Below are 15924 nucleotides of genomic sequence, written 5' to 3' on the forward strand. Positions count from 1 at the left end.
GACAATTACTCTAATGAGACACAGGTGAGGAGAGAGGTACAGAGACATGGCAGCAGTGTACTGAGGCCTCCTAAACCGCCCTCTGGTGGACAGCAGAGGAACGTGTAGCTGGGACCCTGACAGTACCCCCCCCCACCAGGGACGGCACCTGACGTACCCACAGTAGTCCCTGGCTGGCGCTGGTGGAACTCCCGGATAAGGCCAGGATCCAGGATGTCCCGAGCTGGAACCCAGGAGCGCTCCTCGGGGCCGTAACCCTTCCAGTCCACCAAACACTGGAGTCCCCCATGGATCCGGTGGGAGCGAAGGAGACGGTGGACAGTGTAGGCGGGCTGGCCCCATATTGGTCTGGTGGCTGGAGATAGGGGACTGGTCCGCACAGGTTTGAGACAGGAGACATGGAAGGATGGATGGATCCTCGTGGATCGAGGCAACAGGAGACATAAGACCATAAGAAATAGGAGCAGGAGTAGGCCAATCGGCCCCTCGAGCCTGCTCCGCCATTCAATAAGATCATGGCTGATCTGTTCCTAACCGTCAATCCACTGTCACAGAACCATCTCCTGAATCTAACAGAATTAGACACATGAAATAGGAGCAGGATCAGGCTACACGGCCCCTGGGTCCGCCCCGCTACCCACAGGGCCATGACCGATCCGAACCTAGATTCATGTCCAAATTCCTGCCCGCTCCCCGTAGACCTTAATTCCCTTTACTCCTAGGAAACTGTCTATTTCTGTTTTAAATTTATGTAATGATGTAGCTTCCACGGCTTTTTGGGGCAGCATATTCCATGGACCTACCACCCTCTGAGTGAAGTAATTCCTCCTCATCTCAGTTTTGAAAGAGCAGCCCCTTATTTTAAGACTATGCCCCCTAGTTCTAGTTTCACCCATCATCGGGAACATCTTCCCCGCATCCACCCGATCCAACCTCTTCACAATCTCATATGTTTCAATAAGATCACCTCTCATTCTTCTGAACTCCAATGAGTAGAGTCCCAATCTACTCAACCTCTCCTCATATGTACATCCCCTCATCCCCGGGATTAACCGAGTGAACCTTCTTTGTACTGACTCGAAAGCAAGTATGTCCTTTCTTAAGTATGGACACCAAAACTGTACGCAGTATTCCAGGTGTGGTCTCACCAATACCTTGTACAACTGAAGCAATACCTCCCTATTTTGATATTCTATCCCCCTAGCAATGAAAGCCAACATTCCATTTGCCTTCTTAATCACTTGCTGCACCTGCATACTAACCTTTTGAGTTTCGTGCACCAGGACCCCCAGATCCCTTTGTACTTCAGTACTTTTAGTTTCTTGCCATTAAGATAATAACTTGCTCTACGATTTTTCCTGCCAAAGTGCATAACCTCACACTTTCCAGTATTGTATTCCATCTGCCAAATCTCTGCCCACTTACTTAGCCTGTCTATGTCCCCTTGAAGGTTTTTTATGCCCTCCTCGCGCACTACTTTCCCCATCTTAGTATCATCTGCAAACTTTGATATGTTACACTCGGTCCCCTCCTCCAAATCGTTAATATAGATTGTAAAGAGTTGGGGACCCAGCACTGACCCCTGCGGAACACCACTAGTTACTGATTGCCAGTCTGAGAATGAACCATTTATCCCAACTCTCTGCCTTCTGTTAGATAGCCAATCCTCTATCCATGCCAGAATATTACCCCCAATCCCGTGATTTTCTATCTTAAGCAATAATCTTTTGTGTGGCACCTTGTCAAATGCCTTTTGGAAGTCTAAATACACTACGTCCACTGGTTCCCCTTTATCCACCCTATACGTTACTTCCTCAAAGAACTCCAGCAAATTTGTCAAACATGACTTCCCCTTCATAAAACCATGCTGACTTTTTCCTATTAAATTATGATTATCCAAATGTCCTGTTACTGTCTCCTTAATAATGGACTCCAAAATTTTACCTACCACAGATGTTAGGCTAACCGGTCTATAGATTCCAGCCTTCTGTCTACTGCCCTTTTTAAATAAGGGTGTTACATTAGCAGTTTTCCAGTCTGCCAGGACCATTGCCGAGTCCAGGGAGTTTTGGAAAATTATTACCAATGCATCCACAATCCCTACCGCCACTTCCCTCAAGACCCTAGGATGTAAGCCATCAGGTCCAGGTGATTTATCCACCTTGAGTCCCATTATTTTACCGAGTACCACTTCCTTAGTGATTTTGATCACGTTTAGCTCCTCCCCCCCTTTAGCCCCCTCTTTGTCCAGTGTTGGGATATTCTTAGTGTCTTCTACTGTAAAGAATGATGTAAAATATTCATTCAGTGTTTTTGCCATCTCCATATTTCCCACCATTAATTTCCCGGTCTCATCCTCTAAGGGACCAACATTTACTTTAGCCACCCTTTTTCTTTTTATATAACTATAAAAACTCTTACTATCTGTTTTTATATTATTTGCTAATTTACTTTCATAATCTATCTTCCCTTTCTTAATCAATCTTTTTGTTATTTTTTGCTGTCTTTTAAAGTTTTCCCAGTCCTCTATCCTCCCACTAGATTTGGCTACCTTATATGCCTTTGTTTTTAGTCGAATACTATCCTTAATTTCTTTACTTAGCCACGGATGGCTGTCTTTTCTTTTACACCCCTTTCTTCTCAGTGGAATATATATTTTTTGGAAGTTGTAAAATAACTCCTTAAATGTTCACCACTGATCATGTATCGTCTTACCCTTTAATCTATTTTCCCAATCCACTCTACTCAATTCCGCTCTCATACCTTCATAGTCTCCTTTATTCAAGCTTAGCACGCTTGTTTGAGATCCAACCTTCTCACCTTCTAATTGAATATGGAATTCAACCATGTTATGGTCACTCATTCCAAGGGGATCCTTTACTAGGACATTTTTAATTAATCCTGTCTCGTTACACAGGACCAGATCTAAGGTTGCCTGCCCCCTGGTCGGTTCAGTTACATACTGCACAAGAAACCCATCCCTAATACACTCAATGAACTCATCCTCAAGGCAGCCCTGCCCAATTTGATTTGTCCAATTAATACGATAGTTAAAATCCCCCATAATTATAGATGTTCCCTTATTACAAGCCTTAACTATTTCTTGATTGATACTCCGTCCAACAGAGTTGCCACAGTTCGGAGGCCTATAGACTACGCCCACTAGTGTTTTTTTCCCCCTTATTATTCCTTACCTCCACCCAAACTGTTTCATTGTCCTGATCTTTTGACCCAATATCATTTCTCTGTACTACAGTGATTCCTTCCTTTATTAACATAGCCACCCCACCTCCCCTTCCTTCCTGCCTGTCCTTCCTGATCGTTAAATAACCTGGTATGTTTAATTCCCAGGCATTGTCACCCTGCAGCCATGTTTCTGTAATGGCCACAAGATCTTACCCATATGTAGTTATTTGTGCAGGTAGGTAACTGGGTTTATCTTCCGGAGTATCTTGAATGGACCGACGAAGCGAGGAGCCAGTTTGCGGGACTAGACCCACAGGGGAAGGTCCCGGGTGGAGAGCCACATCATCTGCCCGGGCCGGAGCAAAGGGGCAGGATTGCGTTGTCAGTTGGCCTGGCTCCTCTGTCGACATGATGCCAGTTGCAGTGCAGAATGGGCCTTTCTCCAGGTCCTCCGGCAGCGCCGGACGAACAACTCCGCCGATGGTACCCCCACCTCAGGCTCCTGCTCGGGGAACAACTGAGGCCGGTAACTGAACTGATACTCGAACGGGGACATCCCAATGGAGGAGTTCTGTAATGTGCTGTGAGCATATTCCGCCCAGATGAGGTGTTTGCTCCAAGTAGAGGGGTTGGAGGAGGCGAGGCAATGCAGAGTCGTCTCCAGGTCCTGATTCACCCTCTCGGTCTGCCCATTGGACTGGGGATGATAACCCGAGGAGAGGCTGACTGCCACACCCAGGAGACGACAGAAAGCCTTCCAGAACCGGGAGGTGATCTGGTGACCACAGTCTGACACTATGTCTAGGGGGAGGCCGTGTAGGCGGAAGACGTGCTGCGCCATGAGCTCCGTGGTTTCTCGGGCGGAAGGGAGCCTGGACAGGGGGACGAAGTGGCAGGCTTTGGAGAACCGGTCGACAACAACTAGGATGGCAGTGTTACCCTGGGCAGTGGCAGACCGGTGACAAAGTCCAGGGAAAGGTGGGACCAAGGACGGTTTGGAATGGGGAGTGGGTGAAGGCCATGTGGTCGTGTCATGGGGTTCTTCTGCTGGGCACAGGTGCTGCAAGCTAAGACAAATGACCGGACATCCCTCTCAATCGACGGCCACCAGAATCTCCCGTGGATGAACTCAAGCGTCCAGGCAACCCCTGGATGCCCAGTCAGCCGGGACGAATGCCCCCACTGCAGGACTTGGGATCGGACTGTCATGGGAACAAACAGTTGATTCGGGGGTCTGCCGCCTGGATCAGCCTCCCACCGTTGTGCCTCTCGAACGGTGGTGTCGATGCCCCAGCGAACTGGAGCCAATATCCTGGAGCTCGGAAGGATGGGTGTCAGGGTTTCGCTTATGCCCGGGAGGTCGAATTGTCGGGAGAGCGCATCAGCTTTCAGGTTTTTGGACCCGGGGCAGTAAGAGAGGATGAAGTTGAACCGAGTGAAGAAGAGCACCCACCGGGCCTGGTGAGAATTGAGGCGTTTGGCATCCTGGATGTAGGCGAGGTTCTTGTGGTTGGTCCAGACCACGAATGGGTGTTTGGCCCCCTCTAGCCAGTGCCTCCATTCCTCCAACGCCAACTTGACAGCAAGCAGTTCTCTGTTCCTGATGTCATAGTTGCACTCAGCAGGCAAGAGCCACCTGGAGAAGGTGGCGCACGGGTGGAGTTTCTGGTCTGTGACAGAACGTTAGGACAGGACAGCCCCCACGCCAATGTCAGAGGCATCCACCTCGACCATGAAGGGGAGAGAGGCATCGGGGAGGACCAGAAAGGGAGCCATGGTGAAGCGCTGGTGGAGTTCTTTGAATGCTTTCTCCTCCATGGGTGACCAGTGAAAACGGGTGGATGTTATCTTGGTTAAAGCCGAGAGGGGTGCCGCTATGGAGCTGAAGTTTCTGATGAACCTTCTGTAGAAGTTGGCGAAGCCGAGGAAGCGTTGGACCTGTTTGACTGAAGTGGGTGTTGGCCACTCCTGGACGGCCTGGGTCTTGTCTGGGTCCATATGGATGCTGCCGTTGGTGATGACGAAGCCCAGGAAGGAGACAGTGGGGACATGGAACTCACATTTTTCGAGCTTGACGTACAGGTGGTTTTTAAGAAGCCGGTGCAGTAACTCTCGAACATGCTGAACATGTTCTTGGGGGGAGCTCGAAAAGATGAGAATGTCGTTGAGGTAGACAAAGATGAACCGGTTAAGCAGATCACTGAGAACATCATTAATCAGGGCTTGAAAGACCGCGGGTGCGTTGGCCAGACCGAATGGCATTACTAAGTACTCATAATGGCCAGTAGGTGTGTTGAAAGCTGTTATCCACTTGTCTCCCTCCCTTATGCGGACCAGATTGTAGGCATTGCGAAGATCCAGCTTGGTAAAGGTCGTGGCTCCCTGCAGGAGCTCGAACATCGTGGACATAAGAGGGAGGTGGTAGCATTTCTTCACTGTGATCCGGTTGAGGCCGCGGTAATCAATGCATGGGCGGAGACCCCCATCCTTTTTTCCCCACAAAGAAGAAGCCTGCCCCGGCAGGAGAGGTGGAAGGACAGATAGCACCAGTGGCGAGGGCGTCACGGATATACTCCTCCATGGCAGCGGTCTCGGGAGTGGAGAGAGAAAAGAGGCGACCCCGAGGAGGACAAGTGCCGGGTAGCAGGTCGATGGCACAGTCATACGGGCGGTGAGGTGGAAGGGAGATGGCCCGTCTATTACTGAAGACCTCTATAAGGTCGGTATAGGCAGGTGGAACTCGAGAAGGATCGGGGGAAACTGAAAGTTCGGGAGACTCGAGAAGTGGCATCGAGAACAGGCAGGTGGCATGGCAGGTTGGACCCCATTCCATGAGCGCCCCGGTAAACCAATTGATATGTGGATTATGGAGAGCCAACCAGGGAAAGCCCAGGGCCAGAGGAAACTCGGGAGAATGAATGAGGTGGAACTGGATTGTCTCTTGGTGGTGCTTCTCCACACATAGCCGCAGGGGGGCGGTAATTCGGTGGACGTTACCAGAGCCAAGGGGTCTACCATCAAGGGCAGTAATTGTAAGAGGATGGTCGAGGTCGACCGTCGGGATCTTGAGCTGTCTAGCCAAGTTGATATCCATGAAATTCCCTACTGCTCCGGAATCCACGAAAGCACAGAGGGTGTGTTGCTGATTACCCCAGGAGAGAAAAGAGTAGAGACAGACACCGGAAGAAGCAGATTCGGGAGTGGTGTTTTGACTCGTCACAGTTCTCCCGCTCCTGGACGAGTCCTGGCTTTTCCCGCCAACTCGGGACAGGAATCGCGGAAGTGACTGAATCCCCCGCAGTAAAGGCACGACTCTCGCGCATTCGTCGCTCCCGTTCAGATTGGGAGCGTCGAGTTCTGCCCAGCTGCATGGGTTCCTCCGCGGCGGTAGGTGGCGTTGGGCTCGGGGGTGTGAGGAACGGATGGTGGCGTTCTCTTCGCCGCCCGTGGAGTCGATTGTCAATCCGAATGGCCACATCGATAAGAGCCTTGAGATGATTGATAGATCTGCGAGAGGCCAGTGCATCTTTGACCTCCTCCGAAAGTCCGTGAAAAAAGGTGGCGATGAGTGCCTCCGTATTCCAAAGACTTTCAGTGGCGAGAGTACGGAATTCTATGGCGTAGTCCGATACACTATGATTCCCCTGATGGAGATGAAGCAGTCTATTGGCCGCCTCTCGCCCGCTAACTGGATGGTTGAAGACTCACCTCATCTCCTCGGTGAACATCCGACAGTTGGAGCAGGCAGGGGTTTGTCGCTCCCATATGGCCGTGGCACAAGCACGGGCTCTCCCGGTGAGCAGGGAGATGATGCAGGCGACCCTAGAGCGATCGGAGGGGAATCTGGAAGGCTGGAGCTCGAATGCCAGGGAACACTGTATGAGGAAGCCATGACACTTGCCCGGGTGACCGTCGTATCGTTCGGGAGCTGGAAGGTCTGGATCCTTGTCTTGTCGAGGATTAGATGCTGCAGGTTGTGCGGAAACCGACTGCTGGCCGTGCCCGACAGCCTCGGTTAGGGAATGCAGGCTGTCATGAATCTCCCGCAGCAGTTGGTCATGCCTCCCGACCGTGGCTCCCTGGCTCATCAGGGCAGAGCGCAGTTGATTAATCTCCTCCCTTGGTTGGCTGGTTTCTGCTGGGTCCATGCTGATGGCTCAGTCTTGCTGTTACGGGTGTGGTAGTGGACCCAAATGCAGACAGACAGCCAGAGACTTGAGATGGAGTAAAACTCAGAAGATGCTTTACTAGAATTCAAATACAGGACGTACAGAGAATTTTTCAAACAAAAGATCAAAGTAACAATTCAAAGAAACAAAAGCGAGTATACCAAACGCAGGGCAAGGACTATAAACTAACCTGTGACTTGCAGGCATGAGAACTCAAGACTGAGTGACTGGAGCTGGAAATAGTCAGCTTAAATAACAGGCCTGATTACTTTGATGAGACAATTACTCTAATGAGACACAGGTGAGGAGAGAGGTACAGAGACATGGCAGCAGTGTACTGAGGCCTCCTAAACCGCCCTCTGGCGACCAGCAGAGGAACGTGTAGCTGGGACCCTGACACTGGGCCTCTGATCTCACAATGGGAGATGACGCGATCAGCTCGAGCTGGAAACCCTTAAATTAAATTAAAATCAAATCAACGGCCGGAAATGGTCATGCAATGGGAGCAGTGACGTCATCACTTGAAGTGTTCACACTGTCACTTTCAATCCGGGTCTTGTTCCCTGCAGTAACACCAGCTGATTCATTCCGGTGAAACTGAACTGATTACTCCACAGCCTGAAACAGATTAAAGATTAAACAGGAAATAAACAGATTGAACATCAGTGTAAATAACCGCGAGACTGGGGTTAATATTTCAATAATAATTACAGACAAATATTACCCAGAAAAGTGACTGAATCCCATTGATATTTTATTTATTACATTAAACATTAACACAAACACTCACCGGATCTCCTCCAGACTCCGGCAGGTCAGTATGAGGCGGCGGAGAGTGGGGACAGATCCGTCTGTGAAGGAGTTTTTACCCAGGTTCAGAAACGTCAGTGAGCGGCTTGTACTGAGAGCGGAGGAGAGATCCTCAGCACAAGAATCTGTGAGACCGACTTCAAACAACCTGGGGATCAGAGAGAGAAATAACAGGAATCAGAGTAAATCCCCAGTGTTTATTAATAACTCTATTACTGATACTAATAATAATGTTCAGTGTCAGACATCCAGTTATTATAAACACAATCTCACACAGTCTGGTACTTACCCCAGATTCTGTATTTTACAGTCCGGGTTCCTCAGAGCCGCAGACAGTAGTTTCATTCCTGAATTTCCCAGTTTATTACTAGTCGGGATCAGATCCTTCAGTGAGCGGTTTGTACTGAGAGCGGAGGCAAGATCCTCAGCACAAGAATCTGTGAGACCGACATTATCCAGCCTGGGGATCAGAGAGAGAAATAACAGGAATCAGAGTAAATCCCCAATGTTTATTAATAACACTATTACTGATACTAATAATAATGTTCAGTGTCAGACATCCAGTTATTATAAACACAATCTCACACAGTCCAGTACTTACTCCAGTGTCTGTATTTCACAGTCTGGGTTCCTCAGAGCCGCAGACAGTAGTTTCACTCCTGAATCTCCCAGTTTATTATCACTCAGGTTCAGATCCGTCAGTGAGCAGTTTGTACGGAGAGCGGAGGCGAGATCCTCGGCACAAGAATCTGTGAGACCGATATTATCCAGCTTGGGGATCAGAGAGAGAAATAACAGGAATCAGAGTAAATCCCCATTGTTTATTAATAACACTATTACTGATACTAATAATAATGTTCAGTGTCAGACATCCAGTTATTATAAACACAATCTCACAGTCCAGTACTTACCGCAGTTTCTGTATTTTACAGCCCGGGTTCCTCAGAGCCGCAGACAGTGGTTTCATTCCTGAATCTCCCAGTTTATTTCTTTCCAGTCTAAACACAGAGAGAGAGAAACAAACTGAATCAAAGCCCGGATCTGATATATTTTTCTCTCTCGGATATTACAGCAATCACTGAAAGTACTTCAAGACATTAATAAACCGGTTCCCCCCGCACCCCCCCCCCGAGATTGCCCTCCCTGGGCGGGCCGGGGTCGGGTCGGTGGAGGGTTGGGCCGGGGCGGTGGCGGGTCGGGTGGGGCCGGGTGGTGTGGGGCTGGGGTCGGGGTCGTGGCCTCACTCTGGGGAATTAGGGAAGCGGGTTTGATGACCTCATTTGATGACACATACAAGTGTTCTACAGTATTGAGGTGCTACAAACACTGACAACATCTGCACAGAGGAGCTCGGCTGCACCCAGGCTCTCCCTCTAGATGATTATGGAGGGAGCCACAGCCTGCAGGGAGGTTCTCGTCACTTCCAAGGGGCAGAAGAGACCAACACAGCCTGGTTGCACATTGCACAGTCTGGCTCAAGCAGGGATGTCATTAGGATTGTAGGATAGGGTTTATCTGTATGATTTAGTAAACATTAAGATTCTGTAACCATTTTTGTATAACTATAATATGTGAAATTGTATGTTAAAAGCCTAAAAGCCTGTAGAAAATGGCGAATGGCTGAGCGAGAAGCAGGATGGGAAAATTGTGCCAATCTGACTAAAAACCTGTTTTCAATTACTGAAGTAATAAAATGTAGTGCTAAGCCTACGGAAACTGTCAGGGAACGTGGCATTCGGTAATGTTATGGAAAAGAGATAAGAGATAGAGAAGAGAGATAGGTTTGGAGACATCCCTCAGTTATAAATGGTTTGTGAAAAGGGAACATCTAAAGAAAAGGGCAATAACAGAAAATGCTGGAAAAACTCAGCAGGCCAAGGCAGCGTCCGTGGGGAGAGAAACCGAGTTAACGTTTCAGGTCTATGACCTTTCATCAGAACTAGAAAAAAGCAGGAAAAGGAATAGATTGTGAAGCAAGTTGGGGGGCTGGGAAAAGGGGGAGGGGATGAAAGAACAAAAGGGAAGGTCAGTGATAGGATAGAAAGCAGGAGAGATTGAAAGACATTGAGAGATATTGAACGCCAGGGGAGGGCACTTTGTTATGTTCAGAGAGAGACCTAGTGCAGTCAACAAGGTCAGAAAATGTCACGAGGTGACTGACAAGGAAAGGAGGGACATTTACCAGCTGTCAGAGAGCTGATTACAGTCACATAGGCAAAAGGGAGAAAAGGAATAAAGATGCAGATATTGAACACTGAAAGCAGCGCACACCAAGTAATCAGAGTTGAAGGATCTTCAGTCAACAGAACGCAGCAACAACCCAGAGAAGCGAGCTTCAGTCAACAGAACACAGCAAGAACCCAGAGAAGGAGCTTCAGTCCACAGAACGCAGCAAAAACCCAGAGAAGCGAGCTTCAGTCAACAGAACACAGCAAGAACCCAGAGAAGGAGCTTCAGTCCACAGAACACAGCAAGAACCCAGAGAAGCGAGCTTCAGTCAACAGAACACAGCAAGAACCCAGAGAAGCGAGCTTCAATCAACAGAACACAGCAAGAACCCAGAGAAGGAGCTTCAGTCCACAGAACACAGCAAGAACCCAGAGAAGGAGCTTCAGTCCACAGAACACAGCAAGAACCCAGAGAAGGAGCTTCAGTCCACAGAACGCAGCAAAAACCCAGAGAAGCGAGCTTCAGTCAACAGAACACAGCAAGAACCCAGAGAAGGAGCTTCAGTCCACAGAACACAGCAAGAACCCAGAGAAGCGAGCTTCAGTCAACAGAACACAGCAAGAACCCAGAGAAGTGAGCTTCAGTCAACAGAACACAGCAAGAACCCAGAGAAGTGAGCTTCAGTCAACAGAACACAGCAAGAACCCAGAGAAGTGAGCTTCAGTCAACAGAACACAGCAAGAACCCAGAGAAGCGAGTTTCAGTCCACAGAACACAGCAAGAACCCAGAGAAGGAGCTTCAGTCCACAGAACACAGCAAGAACCCAGAGAAGTGAGCTTCAGTCAACAGAACACAGCAAGAACCCAGAGAAGTGAGCTTCAGTAAACAGAACACAGCAAGAACCCAGGGGAGCTTCAGTCAACAGAACACAGCAAGAACCCAGAGAAGGAGCTTCAGTCAACAGAACACAGCAAGAACCCAGAGAAGTGAGCTTCAGTCAACAGAACACAGCAAGAACCCAGAGAAGTGAGCTTCAGTCAACAGAACGCAGCAAGAACCCAGAGAAGGAGCTTCAGTCCACAGAACACAGCAAGAACCCAGAGAAGGAGCTTCAGTCCACAGAACGCAGCAAAAACCCAGAGAAGCGAGCTTCAGTCAACAGAACACAGCAAGAACCCAGAGAAGGAGCTTCAGTCCACAGAACACAGCAAGAACCCAGAGAAGCGAGCTTCAGTCAACAGAACACAGCAAGAACACAGAGAAGCGAGCTTCAATCAACAGAACACAGCAAGAACCCAGAGAAGGAGCTTCAGTCCACAGAACACAGCAAGAACCCAGAGAAGGAGCTTCAGTCCACAGAACACAGCAAGAACCCAGAGAAGGAGCTTCAGTCCACAGAACACAGCAAGAACCCAGAGAACTGAGCTTCAGTCAACAGAACGCAGCAAGAACCCAGAGAAGGAGCTTCAGTCAACAGAGCACAGCAAGAGAACAAAGAGACCGTGCCACAGTCACTTGGAAGGAACGCCGAGGCTCAAACGAACAAGACTGTGACTATCTCCTTGTTAAGCATTATTGCTTTCTACTGGCTGTTTAATGCTTAATAAACCTGTTTTACTGATACACAATATACCTGTACCCAGGGTGGTTTGTGTATTCACGGACTGTTTTACTGATACACAATATACCTGTACCAGAGTGGTTTGTGTAGTCACGGACTATTTTACTGATACACAATATACCTCAACCTGGAGTGGTTTGTGTAGTCACGGACTGTTTTACTGATACACAATATACCTCAACCCGGAGTGGTTTGTGTAGTCATGGACAAATTATTATAAAGAGCTTTTGAAAGCTACAAGGAGGATCAGCCTGCAGTGGCACAAACCTTTCAATGACCTCAGTAGATCACAAAACCTTACAGCAAAGCTACCCTCAACCTCATCCGGCTGTGCCACTCATCACATCCCCATCACTCTGCCTTCCCTACCCTACTCCTGCACATTCTTACTCTCACCAACTTACCTTGCACCTCCACCCATCTCTCTCTATCTATATTATCACATCCCCATCTCACGAGCCACCCTTCACACTCACACACATCCTAGTCCAATCATACCAACTAACAACACACAAGGATAGGCAATTGTTTTTTTTTAGACAATATTCATGTGAAGTTTCTGATAATATGGTGTCAAACAATGACATCTTTATTTACAACACTTTGTGCTCTTCGACAGATTTGTGGCAACTTTGGAAGTGGCTTAGTGAGTTGCAGTGAATATGAGACATAACGGTACCCCCCTCAAAGCTGATGAGTGTGACAGGAATGGTTTGGGCATTGTAGTGTTGCTTTGTGTTGTTGGTGTGGGCTGGTGTTAACCTGGTGCATCATGTGTCATCCAGGGTGAGCAGCGTCAAGTGAAGAAACTCTGCCCATTGTGAGGCCATCTCTGGCCTCCCGGTTAGCAATGTGGTCGGGTGTTGATGCCCTCTGTGCTGTGCAGCATCAGGAGTTGTGGAGAAGGTTGTTGTTGCTGTTGGTGCTGCTGGTGTGGGGGCTGATGGTGGTGAGACTCTGAGGCCCAAGGTGAGACAGTATAAACAATACCCATGCTGATATAATAGATGGCAGGTGAACTTGAGATGTCAGAAGCAATCTGTCAATGGTGGGAGAGGTTGTTCCAATGAGGGGACACTGGATAGAGAGTTTGCTCCAAACACTTGCAACCTGCATAAAGCTCAATCTGTCTTCCAGATGCAGTAAGCAACAGCTTCTGAGCTTGGAAAGTGAACAGCTGTGAGACGGGATGTTTTCTAGCACATTTCCAGCTTTCAACTCCCGCCCTGCTTACCTGACATGATCCCCGAGCAGCGTGGACCACGTGGGTGACCTGGTAAACTCTGAAGGTGAGCTGAAGATAGTTGTTAATGCTTTGTTAACAAGGTCACAATGACCTGAAATGCCTCCCCTGCCACCATGTGTCGGGTCTGCTCAGCACCGACAGACCCGACATTTGGGAAAGGCACATGGCAGCGGGTTGACAGCGGGGTTCCGACCTGCCACTGATCGCGCCCGCTAACCCCTGCAAAATTCCCCCCTCACTGGGAATGTATCTCACTCTGTCCAACTGTCCATATATTCAGGGACTGTCCGTTAATGTATTTATTAAATAAAGTGCTGTCTGTGTGAAGCCTTTAAATGTCCCTTTAAATGTCTCATTCCCTGATGATCAGAATTACTCAGTGACCGGCCGCGTCATGTTTGGAGAAACTTGCCTCATTTCTGCTGCTCCTTAAATCCCGAATTTTATGGGAATGGGGCGATTTTCCCAGAATTAAATGATAAAGCGGTGATTCCCTGTACTTTATACTCTGTGCATTATATTAATCTGTATAATATCTCGGGGTGAGTTATATTGTGAAACGCTAACTGCTGCTGTAAAATCCGTCCCCCAGGATTTTATATAACAAGGAGAATTTATACTGAAATAAAAACAGCAAATGCTGGAAATACCCAGCAGGTCAGGCAGCATCTATAGAGAGAGAAACAGAGTTAATGTTTCAGGGCAAGGACCCTTTGTCAGAACTGGAAAAAGTTACAGATGTAACAGATTTTTAAGCAAGTGTAGGGGCCGGGAAAGGTGGGGGGAGCGGAGGAAAGAACGAAAGGGAAGGTCTCTGATAGGGTGGAAGACAGGAGAGATTAAAAGACAAAAGGGATGATGGTGCGAGGCAAAAGGAGATGGTAATGGGACAAGTGAAAAACCAACAGATGAAGTTAGATGAGGTGTGAGTGGCAATGGCAGAATCATCAGCAGCTGACATGCGAGAGAAAAACAAGGGAAAAGGAAAAACAATAATGAATCAAATAAAATAGGGGCCGAGTTTATAGCCTGAAATTGTTGAACTCGATGTTGAGTCCAGAAGGCTGTAAAGTGCCTAATCGGAAGATGAGCTGCTGTTCCTCGATCTTATGTTGTACTTTGTTGGAACAGTGTAAGAGGCTGAGAATGGAGAGATCAGAGTGGGAATGGAGCAGAGAATTAAAGCGATAGGCGACCGGAAGCTCGGGGTCACACTTACAGACTGAGCGGAGGTGTTCTGCAAAGTAGTCACCCAATCTGCGTTTGGTCTTGCCAATGTGGAGGAGACCGCATCGTGAGCAGCGAATACAGTATACTAGATTGCAAGAAGTACAAGTAAATCGCTGTTTCACCTGGAAGGGGTGTTTGGGGCCCTGGACAGTGGGAAGGGGGGGAGGTAAAAGGGCAGGTGTTGCATCTCCTGCGCTTGCATGGGAAGGTGCCATGGGAAGGGGAAGGTGTGTTGGGGTGATTGAGGAGTGGACCAGGGTGTCGTGGAGGGAGCAGTCCCTTCAGAATGCTGAAAGGGGAGGTGAGGGGAAGATGTGTCTGGTGGTGGGATCACGCTGGACGTGGCGAAAAATGATCCGTTGAATACAGAGGCTGGTGGGGTGAAAGGCGAGGACAAGGTGAATCCTATCATAGTTCCGGGAGGGAGGGGAAGGGGTGAGAGCAGAAGTGCGGGAGATAGAACGGACATGGTAAAGAGCCGTGTCAACCACGGTAGAGGGGAATCCTCGGTTGAGGAACAAGGAAGAACTGTCGAAAGCACTAGTACGGAAGGTGGCATCGGCAGAGCAGATGCGGCAGGGACAGAAAAACTGGGAGAATGGACCAGTGTCCTTACAGGAAGCGAGGTGGGAGGAAGTGTATCTCACGTAGCTGTGGGAGTCAGAGGGTTTATAGTGAACGTTTGTCAATAGCAGCAATAGAGTTTATTCTGTCCCATTACAAGTTTTAAATGTCCCTGTGCTCCTAGTTTATAGGGAAGGGGAGTCTCCCACTTTATTCCCATTAAACTGGCTCTACATTTATTTCAGGTGTAACTGGCCCGACAGTTTTTGGGGAATTTTTGGAGGTTCCCTCCCCGAGCGGGGCCTCACATGCAGGGGGCGGTTTATGGGGAATTCCCAGGTTCACTGCCCCCGGTTTACCCAGGAACCGCCCGCTGTGTGCGAGGCCCCACCGCTGGCTGGTGTGTGTCTGTACTCCGGTTAGATTGGAACCTTTTCACCAGCAGGTTTAAGATCCTGAATATCAATCTTTACTCAATGTTCAGGACTGTGAATAATTGTGAACATTTACAGCGGAAAGAATTCCCGATTCCCCAATATTCCCAATCCAGGAAACTACCCCCTCGACAGGACACACCCTGCACGGTATTGGAGTAAATATCAGCCTGTTAGTGATTTAAGCTCGGGTTTCTCTCCTGTTTCTATTTGAAATGGTGGATGTGGAAAATATTTTAAATTAATTTTATCTTTACTGCCGGATTATATTTTATGTTTACATTCCACTGTCCAGCCTTATTAAATGTGATTTATTGCAATTACATTATCAGACTCTCAGTGACCTGTATTTACTGATCCGATAAAGACTGTAAAATCCCTACTTGTTCACAAGGATCCATTTTAGATTCTCCAGTCCCTCGGGAATTACTGACCGATCCTCTTATTATTGGGCATATTTGTGTTAAATCTGCTTCTCTCTGGTTTAACTGAAC

The 15924-nt window shown here is 48.4% G+C and overlaps 1 protein-coding gene across 1 annotated transcript; it reads right to left on the minus strand.

Moving 5' to 3' along the window:
* Positions 1–7411: 7411 nt before the first annotated feature.
* On the minus strand, positions 7412–15831 carry LOC147118279 (NACHT, LRR and PYD domains-containing protein 3-like). The gene is made up of 5 exons (XM_085983698.1): positions 15814–15831; positions 8767–8936; positions 8455–8625; positions 8146–8313; positions 7412–7973 (listed from the first exon to the last, which is right to left on the minus strand). Exons 1-5 carry the CDS (start codon positions 15829–15831, stop codon positions 7886–7888), a joined length of 615 nt encoding a protein of 204 aa, XP_085839824.1. The 3' UTR covers positions 7412–7885.
* Positions 15832–15924: the final 93 nt, after the last annotated feature.

The sequence above is a fragment of the Somniosus microcephalus genome, chromosome 4 (genome assembly GCF_052327205.1).
Source record: "Somniosus microcephalus isolate GS21.2 chromosome 4, FLI_Smic_1.0, whole genome shotgun sequence".
NCBI lineage: Eukaryota > Metazoa > Chordata > Chondrichthyes > Squaliformes > Somniosidae > Somniosus > Somniosus microcephalus.